The 15,588-nt window shown below is 40.8% G+C and overlaps 2 protein-coding genes across 6 annotated transcripts in view; one reads left to right on the top strand and one right to left on the bottom strand.

Annotated features, from left to right (window-relative positions):
* Positions 1-5,621, top strand: part of zgc:110158 (uncharacterized protein LOC553590 homolog) — a 36,654-nt gene extending 31,033 nt beyond the window's left edge. For 3 of the 5 annotated variants that reach the window (XM_047611177.1, XM_047611175.1, XM_047611174.1), the window contains one exon: positions 2,631-5,621. In XM_047611177.1, the coding sequence (XP_047467133.1) occupies positions 2,631-2,801 (171 nt within the window). In that variant the 3' untranslated portion in view covers positions 2,802-5,621. Of the gene's footprint in view, positions 1-2,326 lie in introns of all 5 variants that reach the window. The other 2 variants (XM_047611179.1, XM_047611178.1) reach the window with 1 other exon arrangement.
* An 893-nt stretch (positions 5,622-6,514) lies between these two features.
* LOC125023967 (ankyrin repeat domain-containing protein 34B) lies at positions 6,515-13,591 on the bottom strand. Its single transcript, XM_047611568.1, has 6 exons — positions 13,128-13,591; positions 12,980-13,020; positions 11,608-11,823; positions 10,949-11,131; positions 10,595-10,811; positions 6,515-7,687 (listed from the first exon to the last, which is right to left on the bottom strand). The coding sequence occupies exons 3-6, from the start codon at positions 11,818-11,820 to the stop codon at positions 6,924-6,926; spliced, it is 1,377 nt and encodes a 458-aa protein (XP_047467524.1). The 5' UTR covers positions 11,821-11,823; positions 12,980-13,020; positions 13,128-13,591; the 3' UTR covers positions 6,515-6,923.
* Positions 13,592-15,588: the final 1,997 nt, after the last annotated feature.

Below are 15,588 nucleotides of genomic sequence, written 5' to 3'. Positions count from 1 at the left end.
CTCATTTTTAAAGACCGTACTTTTGTCTTTTTGATCCTAAGAACAAATTGTTATACAAAGTGCAACAGTTAAAAACCACTTAGTCACGGCAAACCTACCCAACAACTCAAATAATAAAAGAAAACTAAATCGAAGATATTCAGGTCCTGTTCAGAGCTAGTGTTGACATGTGTCCTGAGCAAGTAGAATTAATGAGAGACTGTTAGTTAACTTAATAATAAATCGATCTGAAAGAGAATTGATAAATGATTCAGTGAGAATAGACTCTGTGTTATTCTGTCACCAAAAACCAGCAGGAGGTTAAGTTGAGCAATGTGTTACATATTTTCTCATTAATATCTAATTTTAATATCTAATTAATGAACTCAGATTTTTCTTCAAACGGCGAAGCAGTGACATTAGAAGCTTCCAGGGTTTGTCAGGGCGTATGTAGCGGGAGCAGAAGGGTCCCAGGTTCGCCTCCGCCTCCTCCTCCTCCTCCTCCTGCGTCCATGGATGGGGTGCAAGCACATAACCACCAAGTTGCCCCCTTTAGAGGCTGTAGTTTCCCATGTGGGATCAATACAATATAAATTATTATTATTATGTGAATGAATAAATAATGTGTGCTTTCCGTGAGTGAAGGACACTCCATCACTCTTTATCATATCCGGACGCAAAGACAACACACAGTGCTGCTGATTCTGAAAAGTAAAGATCCATTGGTTTGTTATTGCAGCCGTTTAGATAAAATTGATAAAATACAGAGATCAGCTCTAAAGTGGTAGTTTGAGACATATTTTAATGCCTAAAGCCTCATTGCTCGGTACATTTACATGCACGTAAAAAAAACTAATTATTGCCTTAATCCAACTTTAACTGGACAAGTTAAGTGCATGTAAACACGTTTCTCCGGCTAAAAGTTCTCCTTATCCCAGAGAATGCGACTAGAAAATCGATTTTCTCTGGCATGTATACGCCTTAATCAGACTTTAACTAGACAACACGTGTGCGCATGCTCCACACCCGCTGTGCTGGCGTATGACCCTGTAACAAAAACATCCAAGAAATGAAATGCTGGTCTGACACTTGAACGACTCTTGACTTAATAGGTCAACCAGAAAAGGGGGCTGTATTAACATTGTATTAACCCACTGAAAAGACACATATTGCCACCTAGTGTGGAGGAGGAGGAGGACGTGTTGCCGTCAGTTATTCGATTTTCTCCATTGCATGTAAACTGGGACAAGGACCGTATTGAGCATAGCTTGATTACACTGTGCATGTAAACGCACTGAGTGAGGACATGTGTTTATACCAGGACTGAACATCCCCTCACACCCGTCCCAATAGACCCAGTCAGTAATGTTGCAGAGAGAAATCATCAGTACGAGGAGTGAGTTTAACAGAGCACGCAGCGCCAAAACAAAATCATTACATTAGATTGTTCCTGCACCTCACAGCTAAAACTTGCACTAGTGCAACAATAAACACATTTTATTACAGCTTGGCTGTTGTAAACATTAGCACACAGAACAGGGAGGCCCATGGCAACACGGCAGCACCCTGCTACCTCCAACCAACCCCACGTCCAGATCAGGTCCAGGAGCCAAGCAGACTTATACAACGTGTTGAAGCTCGACTGTTTTACCATGTCATGCGTCGTCATAGCTTGGGACACAGCACTTTAATTCTGAAAACCAAATCTACGCTCTTCCTAGAGCAAACACAGTAGCAGTTTAAAAAAAAAAAGAGAGAGAGAGAGAGATCTTACATAATGAATGTTTTCTACAGTGGATCAACAGCTTGTGTTCTGCTTGCATTGTAGCCGCTTACTAATCACTTAGAAATCCATTCTGCATCCTCCGTATAAGTGATGTGATTATGATTGATTGACATAAATGGCCACTGTGCTTTGTTCTATTTAACTTGTTAGGCCATTTTAAACACATACAAGCACAGCAGGTGGAGGGGATAGAGGGACTGTTCATTGCATAGTGTTAAAGCGATGCCTCTTACCCTCGACCTGGAGAACAACGGGTTGCACACGCTGGATTTAAAGCTGAGCTCTAATAACTTGATTCCACTAATAGTTTAATATGTATTTAAATCACAAAATATTTGGTTTATGGGGCTTTTTGAGGTCCTGATTGTCAGAAATACACCTGAATCATTACATTTCTGATCTGATGTTTGAGTCCGGTGTATTAGAGCCTGGCTGGAACGTGGGTCTGTGCTTCCTGTGGCTCTGCGGGGCTGGGTCTGAGCGCCATCTGGTGTTTCAATGTTGTCAGTGACATATCCACTCATCTGTGCCCTCCTCCCCCTTCCCTCTCTCTCTTTTCAGTATTCACCCAACATGACGATGAGTGTGTGATTTTATTTTTTTTTTTCCCTTTTTTTGTATTTTTGTTTATTCCCTTCTCCCCTATTTTTGTAACCCTACACCTGATATTATTTTTTTTTTTCAATACAATCCTTTCTTCACCTCGGATTGGACCACCTCCCATCCTCTCGCACACACACAAACACACCACACACACATAAACACACACACACACAACCTCTGTCCCCTCTCCAAACGGGAACCCATCCTAAACCCCGCCACCCTCACCTTCCTGCTCTCACTCGGGACCTGTACGGCCACGCAGCCCTCCGGGACGGCCCTCGAGCACGCTGGGACTCTAATTAAGACGGGCCCTCCTGGAGCATGCAAAATGGCTGCCGGTGTGAACAGGAAGCAGTCACAGAGCAACAGGAAGAGCCTCCTCTCCGACTCCGGCCCCGGCCTCCCTGGCTTCCTGTCAGGGTCTAGACAATGAGCGAGGGACGGAGGACAAATGGAGAGAAAGAGGGAGAAAGAGGAGACTGGAAAACACAGCCCTCCCTCAAGGACGCAGCGTCGGGTCTCTCAGCAGCTGCCTGGAAGCTACTCAACCACGACTTTTTTTTTTTTTTTTTTTTTTTAATCATACTTTTTTTTGTTGCCGTTTCTAAACGGATTCAGCAGAGGGTTAAAGGAAATGACCTCCTTTCGCCCCCTCCCCACATTGTTCTCTGTGTGTGTGTACATTTGTAACAGAGGTGTTGTGATGATCAGTGAATATTTTTTTTTTCCATTTTTTTTTTTTTTTTTTTGTGTATGTATTGTATCATTGCTATTTTTATTATTGTATTATTGTTATTAATGATATTGCTATGATCATTTTAAGATTAGGTTTTAATTTTTTTTGTCGTTTTTAAGGGCACATTGTTATGATGAAGACAGCATATATGTGTGCAAGCGAATCAGAAATGATTTGTAACGTGTGGCTCTGTGTGAGCGCACTGCCCCCTGCAGGTAAGATTATGTCCGTCACGGTACTGGTCCTTTGTTTTTGTTAGTTTTCTTTTTTTTTTTAATCTTTCTCAGAGGTTAGAAACTTACTTTTTAAAAGACCTAAATTGTTTGCGCTCGAGAACCCACACACCAGAAGAAGAAGAAGAAGAAGCCTCTCCTGCTTTAGTTGTTTCCCTGCAGTGAAATGCACAGCTCTATTTATTTATGTACTTTTAATTTGTCTTATGAATCATTGTTACTTCTTTTTTTTCTTTTTTTTAAATCCCTGGTTTTTGTCAACTGCAGAACTAGTAGCAACTGTGTAAATATCCACTCGGCGGCGTCTCCTCGCCTTCTGTGTGACGTCATTAGACCCCTAAAGGTGCTGAAGTTTTCATAGGTGTCGGCCATTTTGACCCCAACTCATGCTGCTTCCACTAACGCTTCACCATACGCTCCATCGTGTACATAGGTTACCGTCTGTCTGCTGACCTGTCGTCAACACTTGGATCTTTTTTTTTTTTTTTAATTTTATTTGCTGATAAGTTTTTCAACACACTGTGACGTACGTTTGTGCTTTTATTGAAATTTGGTTTCACACACAACAACTCAACTGTAGCTCGCGTTTTGTTTCTCTATCACACACACACACAGTTTTCTTTCTCTACGGCCGCTTCTGGTGAAAGGACTTCTGGCTATCTGCTGATCAGATCTCTGTGTTGGACAATAGCGGGTCTGCCGACTGTAACGAGTGGCCTCACCTTGAACAAAAACACCTCTGTCCTCTCCCCTTTTCTCACCTTTCCAACAGGCCAGCATCAACACACACACACACAAACACACGCGCGCACACACAAGACACTCACCACCCCCTCTCTGATTTTTAATTTTAATTCTTTTTTTTGTAAAACTCCATCTTTTGATTTTCATTTTAATTTTTTTTGTAAATACTGTAAAATGCATTTTGATATCATTGACATGTTTTGATATTTCAAATCACAACTTAACAGTTGATCAGAAACGACTCGGGCGACTGTGTGTTATTTGTTCAGAGACGATGGCGTGTGTCTTTTACTCGGAAATAATATGAATGACGAGAAACTGGAGCTGCTATAGACTTATTATTGCTATTTCACCTCATCACAGACAAAACGCGGGGCTTTTTAAACTGTGCGTCCGGAGCTGTTTTGCGTCAAAGGGGTCGGGGACGAGGGAAAGAAGTTGTAGTAGCTAACTCACTGTCGCACACATTTCCCCCGGAGAGTAAAATGAAAACTCGGATTTATTTCCCTTTGGCCTCTGTTCTTGGAAACTGTGCTTGAAATGGCAAAAAAAAAGAAACGAAAAAATGCAAAACAGGAATATTTCTTGTCATTTTTAACACACGATTTGCAAGAAAAGAGTAAAAAAACAAAAAGAGGATTTTTTTTTTTTTAATAATAATAATAATAATAAAACATCTGTGTCTGCCCCCGACGCTGCATTTCAGCCTCTTCTTCTCTCGACACAACTGAAACAGAAAGCAGGGCACAACACAGGACACTGGCTCTCAATCCAACGCACCAGGGACCAGAGTACATACTTTACTATGAAGGATTTTTTTATCTATTTAAAAATGAGGGGGTGGGGGCAGGAGAAATGTTTGGGAAAGTTAAAAAAGAAAAAAAAAAAACATAAAAATAAAAATGGACAGACTTGTTGCTGAGAAGAGTGAGAGCGCAGGAGCAGGCGCCTCCTCCCCTGTACTTTGAAATACTGTTGTATAAAATGCAGTCCAACTTCTCTCTATCTTTCTGTCCTGTAAGTAAAGCCGTCACAACGTTGATCATTTCTGTATTTCTATTGTGCTGATGTATAATACTGTAACATTCAGGGGCCGGGGGGGTTAAGAGAGGACTTTTTTGGGGGGGAGGGCGGGGGTAAAGATTTTTTCTGTTCAGTTCCTCATTTTTCCTCTTGATGACAAAGCAGTATTGAATATGAGGCAGTCTGTCCTTGGGGAGTTGCTTTGTATCTCATGTTAGGGTAGTTTCAGATCCTAAGTGTCTCGTGTAGTAAAATAAGAGGTTCCTTCGTATGTTTCTTTATATTGTAAAGTTTCTTTAGACAAAAAAATGTTGCTTATTGGAAAAAAGGTGGGAAATCTGCATTGATAATTAATGTATTTTTTTTTTGTTGTTTTTGGTTCTGGTTTTTTTTTTTTTTTTTTTTTTTGGTTTTGTTTTAATTTTCATCAAGTTGTCAGTCGTTTTTTGCCTGTGTCCCCCTTGTTGTAGATACATATTAAAAACAAATAAAATGACTTCACTCCTTTTGCCATGAACATGCACGTCTCTCTGTGGGTTTGAAGGATTTTTACTGATAAATGTTTGAAATGCTGCGCGCGGCCTTCAGGTTACTGCTTTCATGGAGTTCACCTAGAGTTTACCTCCGGAGGCTGAGGTTCATAAGAGGACTCGGATATGATCAAAAACATTTTTCATTTCCTGAAATATTTGCATTTTGTTACTATATACTGCTGTTTATTCAAAACCAGAATGTGACGCCTGATGTCTAGAATAGACTCTAGGATGTTTTTTTTGTTTGTTTGTTTGTTTTCTTTGAGCATCAGCTGCCTGTTAAAGTCATTTTTATCATTTTCTTATTTATGTAGTTTTTTCATTTTTCATTATTTTTTAAGTGTCAGCCTCAAAAGGTTATGTTTACACTCAGAGCACTAAGAGTACTATGTTATGAAGTTTGTCAGATATTAGAATTATTTAAGTTCTCTGTTAATCATCTAAACCCAGCTACATATAAAACAAACCAATCAGGCATAACATTATGACCACCTTCCAAATACTTTGTAGGTCTCCCTTGTGCCTCCAAATCAGTTGTGACTCATCAGAGAATATGACGTGGGTCTTCTGAGGGCGTCCTGTGGTGTCTGGTTACAGTATGTTGTTTGTGGGGCCCTTAAGGTCCTGTGGGTTGATGGACCAGGCTTGTCCCACTGCATCTCACAGATATTTGATCAGTTTGGGATCTAGTGAATTTGGAAACCGGGTTTTTTATGTTTTGCTCCTAAACAATTTTTTTGTGTCCGTGTCAGGCTGCATCCTGCTGCCACCAATGAGTGTCATTGCTGTGGTGTTGCGGTGCCTGGTCTGGTCTATGTGGGCGGCATATGTCTAAGTAACAGTAAAAACAGTAAAAAATCCCAGCAGAACATTTAATTGTCACAAGTTGCTCAATGTTATTGACTTCCCCTGTCAGTGGTTTTAATGTTGTGGCTGATCGGTGTAGTATCAGCCCACAGCAGCTGAAGCCTTGGTTTATGACTCATCTGAAGCATCTTATGGTAAATCTCCTTCCTTATTCCAACCCACCCACCAACCACCTCCTTCTATGCTTTGATCATACTTAAAGTCTGTAATTATTGGCTGATTTTTTTATTCATTGAAGAAAAGGGAAGAAATATTTTACTGCAAATGCAAAAGTTTGACTCCAAGATTTTTTTTTTAAGTGTCTTTTTCATGTAGATTCAGCCAAACGTCCTCCCAACTAAAGTGATAAACCCGAATGCAGGCTTAGAGAAATGACTTCCATGTTAAAAATGACTCATTACTTTAGGTAAAGTGAAATCTCACAGGTATCTCATCTGTTCGAGCTGCACGGAGTGACGACGCACTGACCTCCTGCTCCTCTCACTGTGGCAGGAGGCAGGAGGAGCAGCCAGGGAGGCGAGGGAGGAGGCGAGGGGCAGCGGGGGGAGCAACGCCCGTCTCGCTGATGTTCTGCCGTGGGGAGGGGAGGAGCTGGGCGGGTGAGGCTGGAACGCCCTGGTCTTGCTCCCGGAGGGTGAGAGTCGTGTCGGCACCCGGAGGTGAGAGCGTGACTGGTTCGCTAAGGGAGGGAGGTGAACGGGAGGTGGGATGACCGTGACGGAGGGGAGGGTGTTCCTACGGAGCTGAGGGTGAGGCGGAGGGCACGCGGGGAGCTTTCTGTCTGAAGTTAAACCTCCGGGTGTCCTCTTGAGGATCACGCCGTCTCTTGCCGCATGAGACGAGCTCATCTGGGCGAGCGGGAGGACCGGCTGAGAGAAATCCTCGCTGTAATTCTCTCCTCCATGTCTGTTATCCCTCCTTTGAACCAGGCCGCCTCCGCTCTCTTCCCGGTGACAGAGCCGCTCTTCATCCTCTCCCCCTCCGTCGTCCTCTTTTGCTCCTCTCTCCCTCCTCAAATCTTCATCCAGGCCCCTCTCCCTCTTGCCCTCCTCGTAAGCTCTGTTCAGACCGGCCAGGTTGTGGATGGCCAGCCAAGGTTCAGACAATATCCTCTGTCTGGGAGATGGAGGGCTCAGCTCACAGGAGGGACGTCTGGTGCTGCTGCTGCTGCTCCCTCCCCGGCCTGATGGAAGTAAAAAAGATGGTTTATTAAAATCACACATGTGGACATGTTTACTCTGAATCAATGTGTTCACATTGACCCTTTTATTGGCCTTTTGAGCTAGTTTTAGTATGTGGTCTGGTAAATGACTGTACTGTAAAAGTCACTTTCCTGCAATGCAAAGTCAAAGGAAAAGAACTTTGCCTCAATTTGACAGAGTCTGGGCCAAACAGTTGCACTTGAACACAACGCAATCAGCTAATGCAAAGGGTTTCAATGTTTTTCAGGCCATGGACCCGTAAACTCATGGGGAGATTGAGTAGGGACCCCCTGCCTACTTTATGTGTTCTATGTTAAACTAGTGCTATTTATAAAAATACGTTATTATTAACACTTTGCATTTAACACTATTCAAATAATATTAAAATGCCGTAAACATAAACACACCTGACAGCAATATACGTACATGGGATTTCACCTTGAGACTGAATAGGCTCTCTTTAAATATGTGGGGGAAAATATAAAAAATATTAAAAAAAAAAAAAAGTCTAATCAACCTAAGACTTGAAGATCTGTGAGCCAATGCATTCTGTGTCTGCATGAGAGGAAGTAACCTTTCATACTAGCATTTCTACTATTAGCTCGGAGGCTAGGAAGAGCTGCAAACTGTCCTACACTGCAAAAAAGGAATTTCAAAAAAGCAAAAAAATCAAAGAAACACGTCTTATATTTTGTTCAGAGGCAAGAACTTTGTGCTCATTTAAGAATTTTTGTCAAGCAAAAAAAATTTTTTTTTTTAAATACAAAATAATTTGATAAATAAAAGAATATTTTGCTTCTTTCTAGTAATGCTCTTTTTGCAGTGCACAGAGCTCAGTCGTGTGGATCAGTTGCTCTGCACTTTATTTGTTTTAGGTGATCGGTTGTTGGCAGGAATAATTGTGCTTTTGAATGTTCAGTTTAGATGAACACAAAAATTTAGAAAAACCCTCCGTGTGCCCTTTAATTAAACTTTATTTTACTTTCATCACTCTAAGTCTGTTTAGTTGTTGAATCATGAGGTTGTTGAGGATGGTGAAGACAAAAGTATATTCCGGTTCATCCTCTGGGGATTGGAACTTAAAATTCTTCTTCTTGTACCACCATAAATTCCCAAAGTCCATCACGTACTGTTCCTCCACCAGATGACTGACTTTGTTTCTATGGTATGAATTAATCATCAGCTTCTCTGCTCCTTTCACCACTAGAGTGAGCTTCGCCTCGCCCCGGCAACACATTCTCGTCTTCTTCTCTCGTCAGGAATGAGCATGCAGCTAATGATTTCAACCAGCCGGCATTTATTCCCTTCTGTCTAGACTTGCCTTTGTTCAGCACTGGCCTGCTATATGCAATCCAGTGTCTGCACACGGAAACGGCACAATTTAGCCACACAATGCGCAGGCTGTCATACAGACCTGGTTCATCTGTATCTATATCTATATAAAGCATGAAAAATGGCCAGATTGCATGTGAATGTGACGTTGTTGTATAAGGTTTAGCCTGCTCACAGATGTCCCTCGGTTATTTTAAAGTAGTAACTGAGAGTTCGTTGTTGCCATTGCGAACAGAAGGATTGTTTTATTTTCTTAATCCCATTCTGTTCAAGTGCAGAGGCAGAGGCATCGACCTGTTTGATACATGCACTATATATCACAAGTCTGTGCCTTCACCTTAAATAAAAATAGGTGGCCCTTGAAAATAATAATAATAATAATAATAATAATAATAATAATAATAATAATAAAAACTTATAAAACTGAATTTTGGTTGTTTGTTCACAATCAGAGGTGTATTTACACAGAATTTATCCTTGTCTAGCTGGACGTTTTTTTGTTTTGTTTTTTTACCCTAAATCGACAGGTTTCTTATTTTCCGTAAAACTGACCCGGTACAGAATTGCACGACAATAATTCCTGTCTATGGAAGCCCAAAATTGCTTAATTTCCCTATGTATTTATTTTCCCATTTTAAACGTCTACTTTATTTGTAACTGCTTCATTTTATGTAAAATATTTATTATTATTATTATTTTGCCTTTGCATCTTCGATATTTTTTATTTCCCCAAAACCTAGTTATTTCGGATTTCATTTTATACTTATTCATTTCTTTATGCATCATTATAAAACCAATTAGGGCTGAAATGTCTACAACGTCTGCAGATATTGTTGATGCACTGTAGACCCCTTCAGAAGTTTGTAAAGGATGGAAGTTTTTTTGAGGGACGGGGCTTAACTGGAGGCAAAACATCCCAAACACTATAGCCTGTAAATGGCGTTTAGCATATTTCAACCGACTGTTCTGGCAAGAATGGATGAAGAAAACGCATATTTTAGAGAATACACTAATACATCCACTCCCCGAGACCGTGAGTGTTATTTTAAAAAGGTGATCTGACTGATGGGACTATATTCACCTATGCTACACCCTCGCTCACTGGATGGACGATTTGACCAATGGAGGACACAGAGGGGACGAAATCTGGTCTGTCTTTTTCAAGTGAAGCCTCTCCAACAAAGATATTACAAGATGTAAGTGGAACCACTGTGGAGGGTAACTTAGTGTTTTTGATTTTTCGGTTTTGGCGCCAAAAATATAGCAAGACATTTTCATGGTTGACAGTGACAGTGTTCGCCTCGAGCTACCCTCTGTTTTGCCTCCAGCTAACACTGTGATGTTAAAATGATGTAGGACAAAGGTCTTTCAGAGGTTGAGGGGTGTTTTTCACAGGGCCCCAACCGTTGCTTGATTCTCCTATCCTGGCGTTGTACCCTTGCGCTTATATATCTCACTTATATCTATTTATCCATTGGTAAACATGGACAGGATTTGTATTGTAATTGATTATGTACTGTATCTAACCTGAGGTCAAATGAACCTCCAGTTCTCACCTGTTCCTCTGAAGTTGAAGATGTTTTCTCCCTCGGTTGTGTTGGGCGAACCCGTCTTGAGGACGATGTCAGACGGGGACATGCAGGACACTGGCGACGTGTCCGGGGACGGGGGGACATTCAAGTAGCGCCTGGTCACCCGGCCTCCATTCACGCCCATCTCCGTGGTGATGATGATGATGTCCCGACCCCTGGCCCGGCAGGCGTCCATCAACACCTGAAGCATTGATCCATATTTCCATTGATTCCATATTTTTTTTATATTTTGGAGTTTATTTTCACATTGATTATTTAAAGACAGAACAGTGTCTTGTGTGCTTTCTTAGATCATTCTTGTCTTTGCCCCTGACTGACCTTCAGCGTGGGCTGGTGCTGTGCGTTGATGGCGTAGACCAAAGCTGAGGCTCCGGAGTAGTCCTCCATGCTGGGGTCCGCTCCCGCTGCCAGGAGGGCGGACGCCACCTGAGCCCCTGCACGCTCCATGCAGGCGTACATTAGAGCCGTGCGGCCGGCCCGGTCTTGTGCATTAGGATCAGCCTGATTGAAACAGAGGATTATGTTGATGGATGCAGTCAGAAAAAGACAATTAAGTACGGTGAATGTCCCGGAATGAACATCTGTGAGCAGGTGAGGGTCTGTGGATTTGTGGAGTTGTGGAGATCAAAAGCCCAACTTTGGCAGAACCACATGTCATTTGCTTAATGTTCTCTTGATGAAAACAGATCTGGTTTTGTTGCTGATTTGATGCCGTGGCTCTCGAGTGAGGACACATAATTCCTGTATACAATACACTGTATTGTATTTCACGGGGCTAAATTGTTCAGGGGCTCTTTTGTAGGTGCAGAGTTGTAAACATCAGGAGACTGTTTACTATGCATTAAAAGCATACTTCTCTTTGAGCGGGTGCACATTTTTTATGCATTAGAAACACACCTGAATCAACAAACAACTGAACCTGCATTGAAAAGATTATATTTAACTGTATTCTCATTTGAAATGCGAGGTAGACCGACCTTGTTCTGGAGCAGGTATGTGAGGAGTTTAACCGTCTCGGGCCCAGTGGGCCCCCCTCTCAGGGCCTTGCAGGCAGCCAGGAGAGCCGTCTCTCCTCTGTGGTTGCGTCCGTTCACCTGAGCTCCACCTTCCACCAGCAGGCGGACCAGACGGAGTTTACCCGAGGATGCCGCACAGATGAGGGGGCTACAGTCCGACAGGGGGTCCCCCATCTTCTGGAAGGCAGAGGAAAGTCACACTTAATTGTTGCAACAAATTTACCTAATTGTTGCAACAAATTTACCAGCAAAATATCACATAATGTATTCACCTGCTGTGTTTCAGAAAAATAACATAAGTTTTTAACCTCCTGAGACCCTGCGTCCTCATATGGGGACAGGTAGTGATGTGCAGCTGGATACTGAAATATTGATACTTCTGATACCAGGTCTTTATGCTCTAAAATCCATTCTCATATCCAAATATCAATACTTTTGAAATTTCAGTCATTTGAAGTAGGAACACAGTGGAAAATAACTGAACTATTGAGTTGTGGCAACACAGCAAAGCTTGCGAAACACTTCAGGTTAAACTGCAACACAAAATATGAGGCATTTATGATGAAACCTTTCATGATCTATGATTGTGTGTGTCCTCTGTTAGTAAATGAGGCCGCAACCTCAATATTTTAAAAAGTGTAAAATAAATAAATAATAATTATTCAGATGTCTTGTATTCTTTATGAAGCTATTATTTGAATTATTCTGCTTCATTTAGACCCATTGTCCTCATAAGTGGACACCTTAATCCGCCATCTAGTGGTACCAAGGCATTAATACACTTATCAATGTAGAAATATTATAGCATGATAGGTCTTCAGTGCAATTTTTATTTTGTTTTTATTTCCATGGTGGAAACTTGTCTACTTACACCTATTAACGTCTCTAGTTTGATATGACACGCACATTCAACAGATTCTATTAATAGTAAAAAGCTAATTAGCAAGTACTTGTTTGAGGACGTTGGAATTAAATATACTGCTCAGAGATGATGCTTAGTTTTTATACTTTAGCTCCTTGGAGAAATTAAAAGCACATAAGAAATAAAAGCCCGGGTCTCAGGAGGATAACATGTGATATATATATAGTCCTTTTTTGGCTCTTTTCTTTTTCAAACTCTAAAATGTTAAGTTAATCCAAAAAATAAAAAAATAAAATGAAAACTGAGCAGCTTTTGTCAGTATACACCCAAGTCAGTTTAAATTACATCCCAATATAACATAGTTCTGCTAATGTCATTGCCAGTGGTTAAATAATGCACACAGACATCATGTACGATATCCATGGGCTAATTTAAAAACAGATTCACATCCACAGTTGACATCAAACTCACCTTGATGTTCCCCCCTCAGTGGATACTTATCGATTCCTCTTCTGCAAAACAAGATAAAAGGAGTCATTTTATGGGTTCACTCTCACATTTTCCACATATAAATCAACCTTATTATTATTATCATTCCAGATAATAATAAAACGTCTACCTCGCTGTCTGGATGAAGCCTCCTCGTGTCACAGAGGATAAAGTGAGAGTCTCCCTCAGTCACTCATCCGTCCTCTCCTTTACCCACTGGGTCGAGGGGCGGCTCAGCCCATGGCGAGCGTTCAAAGTTATAAACTGTTTCGAGCCCAAAATGTCACCTGTTGCAATCCATGCACTACAAAGAGCCAGAGCCCCTTTGATTCGAGTCAGCTTTGAACAGGTCTCGTCTGCCTTGCGACCACCGTCTGCGTTCAAACACCAACAAGCAGAGGACAGATGAGAGACGCTGAAACACCTAAACTATCAGCTGCTCATTTATATGTGGAAATGTTCTTTCTTTTGTCATTTTTTTTTATTCTTTTATTTGGTTTTGTCTTTTGTTCTCCAGAAAAGGCAAAGCAGCTGTCGTGTTACATAAATACTTTTAACTTCAAAATGGCAGAGAGAGAAAGAGGGGGAGGGAGGAAGAGGAAGAGACCAGACGAACACGTCAGAAAAACTACCCATCATACCTGATGGGTAATTACGTCAACTCATGATGACTGGTTCTGATGAGGTTACCTCAGGACATAAGCACCAAACAAGTAAGTTCTTTTTACATCCGTCTAAGGGTGTGTTTCCACCATTCTCACTCATGCTACTGTCTTTTCTTGCAACATTTAACCCAGGGATTGCAGGTTAAAACACGTTCACAACAAATGGTAACATTACAAGAGGAAAAAAACTAAAACAAAAGAGCATTTAAAACACATTATAGGCACAGTCAACAAGTATATGTGTATAATAGGCAGGATTAGAGTTATTTTTGTAAATCATTAACACACAAAAAACAGGAACTGAGTTTTTAAGTTGGACGGAGTCTGTTCTGCTTTTGGCTCTTGGTTTGGAGACAAAGTCGAGTGAATTTGTGCAGAGGCAAGCTCCTTTTCAAGCCCAAACAAAATCTAATGTTTTATCTATGTATTGCTTTATTTATGAGGGACAAATAGAGAAAGCAGCTGCACCAAACCTATTTAAGATGAACTCAATTGTTAGAGTTTGAGCTCAGACTTTAGCCAGAGCTTAGCTGTTGTTGAGAACTTTTTAAAATCTTAACCTGCTTTAATGTATTTAGTGAATTCCAGAGGGTCGGGCCTTTAATTGAAGATGCCGTCCTATACGAAGGAGGTTTTACTTTCTAACATCTAATCCTGATGTTTCCCTCAGATATACAGTGCTGTGCAAACGTTTTAGGCAGGCGTGGGGAAAAGTCTGGAGAAAAATGCTGTAAAAATATATATAATGATTGTTTAAAGAGGGTGAACACAAGAAAAACTCACATCAATATTTGGTGTTACTACCGTTTGCCTTCAACCCAGCATTAATAGGTACATTTGCACAAAGTCAGTGATTTTGTATTATCATATACCTGTATCTGTATCTGTATCTGTATTTCGTGTGTTAACGACTGACAAGTCTAGTTGTAAAGGTATTAAAATTATTTTAAATCTATTCAACTTTTAAAAATCTAACAATCAACAAATGTAGAGGCACAGCAAAGGGGTCATTATTTAGCAAAACACCAATTTAAAGTGACCATTAAAAGCCCTCAGCAGTAAGTTTGGTAAGAGAGTAGACCAGGGGTGTCAAACATATGGCCCACGGGCCAAAACCGACCCAATAGAAACTCATTCTTAGGACATTCAATTTGTTCATAACATGTTTTTGTAAAAGGATGATTCATTAAATGTAAAGATTTTCATAATGTACTTGAAACAAAGGGAAAACTTTATTAGGCTATGATGTTACTGCTTTGGGATCAAATTGGGATGCATGTGGCCACCTGAACTAAAACGAGGTCACCCCTGGTATAGGCTGTGTGTACAAACACTAAGGTAACCACAGTACATGTTGACACAGACTGATCAGACCGCTTCCACATTGCAAATAATGTTGCTTCTCTACTTCCTCATATTGACACACCTTGTTTGGGCTGTTTGGGATTACGTAAATGACGTAGGTTTGCTTTATTTGATTCTATTCTAATGTACGGAAAGTCAGGGTAAATAAAAGTATTAAGGACTTTTATTTGCGTAAGGGATGCATTTGGGGTGTCTGTGTTTGCCCTTGCTTTTCTAAATTCTGTCCCTGGAATAAAGTAGTCTACTTATCCACTTACTGGAATCTAGCTGAACAAGTTTTATAACTTCCATTCATTACACTTAAATCTGGAGAAGAGTATTAGGGCCAACCATGGGGGATGCAGATTGTTTTTCAACAAGCACTTTGAGAAAAAAGTCGAAATGTCGAGAAAATAGTTGAAATACAATGTTGAAAATAAAGTCGAAATGTCGAGAATAATACAAATGCAAAATACAATGTAGAGAAAAAAAAGTTGAAATATCATATATTATTATTTAGAATAAAGTCGAAGCACGATGTCGAGAATGAAGTCGAAATACATGTACATGTTGAGAAAAAAG

Source organism: Mugil cephalus, chromosome 17, assembly GCF_022458985.1.
Source record: "Mugil cephalus isolate CIBA_MC_2020 chromosome 17, CIBA_Mcephalus_1.1, whole genome shotgun sequence".
Lineage (NCBI taxonomy): Eukaryota > Metazoa > Chordata > Actinopteri > Mugiliformes > Mugilidae > Mugil > Mugil cephalus.
This window is presented reverse-complemented; position numbering and strand designations above follow the sequence as displayed.